General features: G+C 42.8%; 1 protein-coding gene across 1 annotated transcript; it reads left to right on the top strand.

Annotated features, from left to right (window-relative positions):
• Positions 1 to 5440: 5440 nt before the first annotated feature.
• On the top strand, positions 5441 to 6434 carry LOC143030518 (phosphatidylinositol 4-phosphate 3-kinase C2 domain-containing subunit beta-like). Its single transcript, XM_076193668.1, has 2 exons — positions 5441 to 5728; positions 6080 to 6434. Exons 1-2 carry the CDS (start codon positions 5456 to 5458, stop codon positions 6287 to 6289), a joined length of 483 nt encoding a protein of 160 aa, XP_076049783.1. The 5' UTR covers positions 5441 to 5455; the 3' UTR covers positions 6290 to 6434.
• Positions 6435 to 6748: the final 314 nt, after the last annotated feature.

Raw genomic sequence — 6748 nt, 5'->3', positions numbered from 1 at the left:
CAGCTTCTGTAGAGGAGGCTTCATGTTGTGTGTTTCAGTGAAATGCTGGAAAATAGATCCCTGGTTTCTATGGGATTGTAGGCGACGCCGCAGTGTAGAGGAGGTCCTGCCAATGTATGTGCTGGAGCCGTCGCAGCGGCCCTCCTGACATGAAAATTTGTATACAACATTGGTGGTAGCCTCACTCGGGGCCCTGGGCGCCGTGCTATTCCTCATAATCAGGGAACTAATGAGGTTAGGTTTGCAGAATATTCTCAACTCTATGATGGCATTTCTGTTGGTTGGGGTGACTCCTCTCTTGATGATATTCCTAAGGGCATCACACTCCTCGCGGTACCGATCATGGACCAAGAGCATATAAGACAAGCAGCCACTGGGCACCTTGTTGAATACGAACATCACCAACAATGGATTGCTAACACCAGAACCCAGAAGAAGCTCACCACACTACACCGAGGACCTGTAAGAAACGAGAGGCCTGCTCAAGGTTTCATCAACCTCTCTACCACCACCCTATCCAGTCAGCAAGAGACACTCCTAAACTTAGGGCTTAACTGCAGACCATCTCATCGAGAAAGTCATCGAGAAAGTCATACAGAAAAAAACTGGACCAGTTTGCAGACTCGACCCAGTTGCCCACTCCTCCCAAGGAGAAAATCACCGTTTACCACCATAATTCTTTCCATGATCGGTACCGCGAGGAGTGTGATGCCCTTAGGAATATCATCAAGAGAGGAGTCACCCCAACCAACAGAAATGCCATCATAGAGTTGAGAATATTCTGCAAACCTAACCTCATTAGTTCCCTGATTATGAGGAATAGCACGGCGCCCAGGGCCCCGAGTGAGGCTACCACCAATGTTGTATACAAATTTTCATGTCAGGAGGGCCGCTGCGACGGCTCCAGCACATACATTGGCAGGACCTCCTCTACACTGCGGCGTCGCCTACAATCCCATAGAAACCAGGGATCTATTTTCCAGCATTTCACTGAAACACACAACATGAAGCCTCCTCTACAGAAGCTGCTAGACCAAACGGACATTCTTCACAAGGAGTCTGCCTTCAGGAAGCTGCAGATTGCAGAAGCAGTATCCATTACTTGCCAGCGCCCTACCATCAACATACAGCAAGCTGCCGATTTTATTCTCCCTTCCGCGCGCCCTGTAAAGAATAACCCCCTCCAGGAACAACAAGCCCTTAGACAGCAGCAGCCCCGCGAACAAATGGAACATGTCCAGCTAGTCAATCAGCGCCTAGGACCAGTAACCAGAGCAGCAGCAAATCAGGCCAGAGCTTCTAGACAAAATCCCACCCCCTTGGCTCCCGGACAAAATCCCACCCTCTTGGCTCCCAGACAAAATCCCACCCTCTTGACTCCCAGACAAAATCCCACCCTCGTGAATCCCAGACAAAATCCCACCCTCTTGGCTCCTAGACAAAATCCCACCCCCTTGGCTTCCAGACAAAATCCCACCCCCTTGGCTTCCAGACAAAATCCCACCCCCTTGGCTCCCAGACAAAATCCCACCCCCTTGGCTCCCGGACAAAATCCCATACTGCACCTCTCAGCCAATGAGAGGCCAGTATTCCGTCTGAGCTAGGCAGGCTGAGCCTTATAAGCCCGCCCATCCAACCAGCGGTCATTATTCGTTGGAAGACCTTCAATATAGCAGAGCATCATACAAAGCAGTCCTCACCCTGAAGACGCCTCACGACGAGGCGAAAAACTATAGTTTCGGTGGAGTCAATAGTTGTTCAATACTATTACTATGCAAAAATATATCAGTTGGCATACACTGTGTATATTCTTTTGAGAGTCATGAATGACTACTTCCTGTCCCTCTCAGTTGCTAATAGGAAAGTATTCTCCAGATTAAAGAATACAGTCTTGAAGATTGTTAAAGCAACTAGTGCAGTTGATTTCAACCAGAATATATATATGTATGTATATGTTTGCATATTTCGGCAGCAGGTTTTCCTGTAGATAGATTTAATTAAAGAAAATAGCAATTGATGCATTGATGAACTTCTTGTGTAGACTTTCAAGACGTCTAACTATAGACTTGGCTTTAGGAGGTAAGTTTGCTATCGCTGGTCCAAAGGACATGATTCAAACTCAGAAGGAAGAAGAGTAGCGTTTTAGTGGAGCTTGACATTTCGTACACTGTGTACATTTTCAAAAGCAATGACAAAGGTCAGAATACATAGACTTATATACTAAAAGAGAGGAGCATAGTAAGCATAAAGAAAACCAATAGGGAATTGTGGTGTGAGGGAACCTATGGGAGGGCAGAATGCCGTATGTGGGTCCGCCAATCAGGTACTTCGAATGATTCGTTGGGTAGGAGGGGTCATCAGTTGCACACTGGTTGGCAGAACAATTTGCTTAGTGGACGGTATGACCGTGAATTCCTGTGACTGAAGATTCTAACTTGAGTAACTGGGGAGGAACACTGGGCTTGGAAAGGTAGAGGGTATTTGGTTAAGATATGTAAGGTAAGGTAATGTGAGAAGTTTGGCAAAAGGTATGGATGTTTTTTGGATTCACGAATCTAGAGAAGGCAGGATCAATAACAGGAGAATGACAGGGTAAACAGAAAGCCATTGTGGTAGATATTACATAGAGGGAAAGCTGTGTGCGTATATATATATATATATATGATATATATATATATATACACACACACACACACTGAGTTAAACACGACAGCATTTTGGCACTGATTAATCTTCTTACTGAGATTTAAATTTTTTCTCACAGTAGGAAAAAATTAAGAGAGGAAGAGGAGGCGAATCAAGTAGAGAAGAAAAGGTTAAAAGTGCAGATGGAGAGATGATAATGGAAGATGGGCAGAATATTTTAGGGAGTTGCTAAATGTGAAGGAGGATAGGGAGGGAAAGATAGCTGCAGTGGGAAATGCTAAGAAAATGACCGTGATGAGTGAGGAAAATGGAGGAGAAATAAGGAAGGATGAAGTGAAGGCAGTTGTTAAGATGATAAAAGCAGGTAAGGCACCTGGTCTGGATGGATTCCATGCAGAATGTCTAAAAAAAGGAGGTACAGTGATGGTGGACTGGCTGGTGAGGTTATTTAATGTTTGCTGGAGAGAGGGTAGAGTGCCGGAGGACTGGAGGAGTGCCTGTATAGTTCCTCTTTACAAGGGAAAAGGGGACAAGTGTGAATGTAGCAGTTTCAGAGGGATTAGCTTAAGTGTAGTTGGGAAGGCTTATGGGAGGAAGAGAGGGAGTAATTGGTGAGGAACATTGTGGATTTAGGACAGGTAGAGGTTCTGTAGATCAGATTTTTGTGGTAAGACAGATATGTGAGAAAGCTATAGGAAAGGGGAAGGATGTTTTTTGGACTTTTATGGATCTGGAAAAGGCTTATGATAGGGTAGACAGAAAGGCACTGTGGGAGGTTATGCAGATATTCGGGATAGGAGGAAAGCTTCTAGGAGTTGTCAAGACTTTTTATGAGAGTAGCAGATCTTGTGTCAGGATTAGAAATGGAGAAAGTGAGTGGTTCGAGGTAAAGGTGGGACTTCGTCAAGGATGTGTTATGTCGCCCTGGGTGTTCAACTTGTACATGGATGGGGTAGTGCGAGAGGTAAATGCAAGGGTGGTGGGTCAGGGATTGGAGATGGTTAAAGAAAATGGAGAAAAGTGGGAGGTGAGCCAGCTGTTGTTTGCAGGATCGGAGGAGGGATTGAGGAAGTTAGTGACAGAGTTTGGGAGAGTATGTGATAGAAGAAAGCTAAAGATAAATGTGGGTAAAAGTAAGGTGATGAGATGTACAAGGGGTGAAAGTGGCAGTAGACTGGAAGTGAGCATTAAGGGAGAGCAACTGGAGGAAGTGGATAGTTTTAGATACTTGGGTGCAAATGTGGCAGGAAAAGGTGGAGTGAAGGTGGAGGTAGAATGTAGATTGAGAGAAGCGAGTAAATGCCTTGTTGGATTGAAGAGTGTAATGAGGAATAGACATTTGGGAATGGATGCTAAGAGGAGACTGTATGAAGGAGTGATTTGACAGCACTGTATGGGGCAGAAACATGGAACATAAGAGAGGAAGAGAGAAGGAGTTTGAATGTGTTTGAGATGAGGTGTCTGAGAAGTATGATGGGGGTTACTAGGCTAGATAGAGTGAGAAATGAGGAGGTGAGGAGGAGAACAGGGATGGAAAGGGAGTTGGGAGATAGGGTTGATGAAAGAGTATTAGGATGGTTTGGACACATGGAAAGAATGAGTGAAGAAAGACTAGTAAAAGAGGTATGGAAGGCAGATGTGGAGGGAGTGAACATGAGGGGACGTCCTAGGATGAGATGGATGGATGGGGTGAAGGGGGCTTTGGGGAAGAGGGGAATGTCTGTTGAGGAAGGACAGGAGAGGACAGAAGACGGATGAATGAATAATGGTTGTATATGGATGATATTGTGATGCATGAGGGGGGATGGGGGGTGAGGTAGTATGTGTGAGCAAAATTTGACGCAGCCCGAAGGGATTTCTCCCCGTCTTCTCCTTTTATGCAATGGGGGGATGGAGAGGGGGGTCGCCGATTTAATGAAGCGGCCTTACTGTGGATGTGCTGCGCCTTGCGACACTGCTTCTGACCCAGGGCAGTGGACAAGGTGCAGGGATGACCCGTCATCCAGGAGGTGCTAAGATAAGAGGGAGGGTGGAGGGGTGTGGAGTGTATTCAGGGATGGAATGGGTGGGAATGATTTTATGTCTTTTCCTTTTTGGCTACCTCCATTGTAAGGGGAAAAATCCTTGGTATATGTATGTAGGTCTCATTTCAGGACGGTGGGCAAATACAAACCTTCCATAGTCTTCCATATTTAATTTGATGTTTCAACTTCAGGAAGTCATCTTCAGAATAGTTACAAGAATTAAGTCACAATTTTTCAAAGCTACATGATACACAATTGACAATAATGTACAGACAACGTGGGCTTAAATATAGGCCGCTTGGGAACGCTGGAAGGGTTGTGACCCTCTACGTAGCCGGACACGTCGCCTTAGAGGGGGATAACCCAAGCTCAAACAATACATGAGTTCAAATCTAAATATGATAATTGGAAATCAAAGATATAGACTAAGTTGGAACTGTACATGAATTTGAATCTAGGTATGTTAGAAAATTAGAGAAGAGGAGACAGGACTTAACGATTGTTGGTCCTTTCCTGTATACACTCACGCACAATAGTGTGTGCAAAAACCATACATGAATTTAAGAGCAAACTAGACACTGCGAGATACAAAAGTGGGACACCAAGAGTGTAGCTCCCCTTCCTATAAGATACAAGTAGGTAAATACACACACACACACATCATGATTATGTCACCCACCCTTCCTACATTGGATTGTGAGCACTTGTAATAATGGATGGAAAAGTGTGTGCATGGTTAGTTTTCATATTCTGGATAGTAGTGATCTTTAGACATTTCCTCATATATGCTTATGTTCTATCCACATTTACCAGATGTTCATGAGCACAACACTCTACAATATGCACCTGGGCAAATGAAAGGGCAAGTTAAAGTAAGTATCCAGTACTTGCGAGGACAACTTCAAATCATGGTACAGCATGCTAGAAACCTGTCCATGGTAAAGGGGGAGAACCCATCTCCCTATGTTAAACTTTACCTGTTACCTGACCCACAAAAGAAGACAAAGAGGAAAACTAAGGTGTTACGGAAGACTTGCCATCCAACCTTTATGGAACAGGTAAATATGCTTAATCTCTTAAGCACTCTGTAAGAGTGTATACTGGCCATCATAGATTATTTCATTCAATTAAGAAAACTGCCACCAAGTTGATAGAGGTCTTAATAAGTAAAAATTCCCTTTTTGCCCCTCAGTTGAATAAAAGTATCAGTATGAGCTAAAATCAACATATTGCAGTGTTCAATCAGTCAATTTGTTGCTCCAGATTTTTCTTGATGGAAACCCAAGGCTCCCATGTTGAAGGGAATCATAGAGCATAGTTCATATGGAGAATAAAGTTTCATTTACTAAATTCATGTAAAGTATTTAGAATGTCAATTAAATTAATGTTTGTGTACCTGCATTTTTCAGATCACATATAGAATGTCTCAAGACATTATCAAACAGCGAATTTTAGAAGTGAGTATTTGGAGTGAAGATAAGTTCAATGAAAATGTATACTTAGGAAGTGCTTACTTAAAACTGTCAGCATTAGATCTGCTAGAGGAAACATGTGAGTGGTTAAGCTTGGAACATCGTATCCACACAGCCAGGGGTCACATGATTCAACATACACTATAAGAAAAAAAAAAACAATAATAATAATAAAAAGAAAAATAATAATAAATAGATGAAAAAAGAAAGAAAAAAAATCTTGTACTCATAATTTTATAGTTTATAATTACCTGTACCCAATGAATTCATGAGATATATTGATTGTTCATAATGACAGTTTTATTTATATATTTTATCCTATTTTAAACTTCAGTTGTAAATTCTAGTGGGATCTAAATAGCTGTGCATTGGGTATGGTTCCAATCAGAGTGAATTTTGATAGGTACCTAAATTGTAAGACTGGGTTGCTTCTAGAAGAACATTTTGCTTTAGCTGTCTATAATGCATGGCACCTGTGATTTATAGAAAAAAAAAAAAAAAAAAAAGAGAAGTAATTATCAGCAATGTTGTGCCGTTACGAGAGGTAACGGGGCTTTTTTATATGTCCGTGTTCTCGTAACGGGGCTTTTTTATATGTCCGTGTAT

The sequence above is a fragment of the Oratosquilla oratoria genome, chromosome 12, assembly GCF_046742065.1.
Source record: "Oratosquilla oratoria isolate Oo_2021 chromosome 12, ASM4674206v1, whole genome shotgun sequence".
NCBI classification, from domain to species: domain Eukaryota; kingdom Metazoa; phylum Arthropoda; class Malacostraca; order Stomatopoda; family Squillidae; genus Oratosquilla; species Oratosquilla oratoria.
The sequence above is the reverse complement of the archived record's forward strand: the minus strand, read 5'-3'. Positions and strand labels throughout refer to the sequence as shown.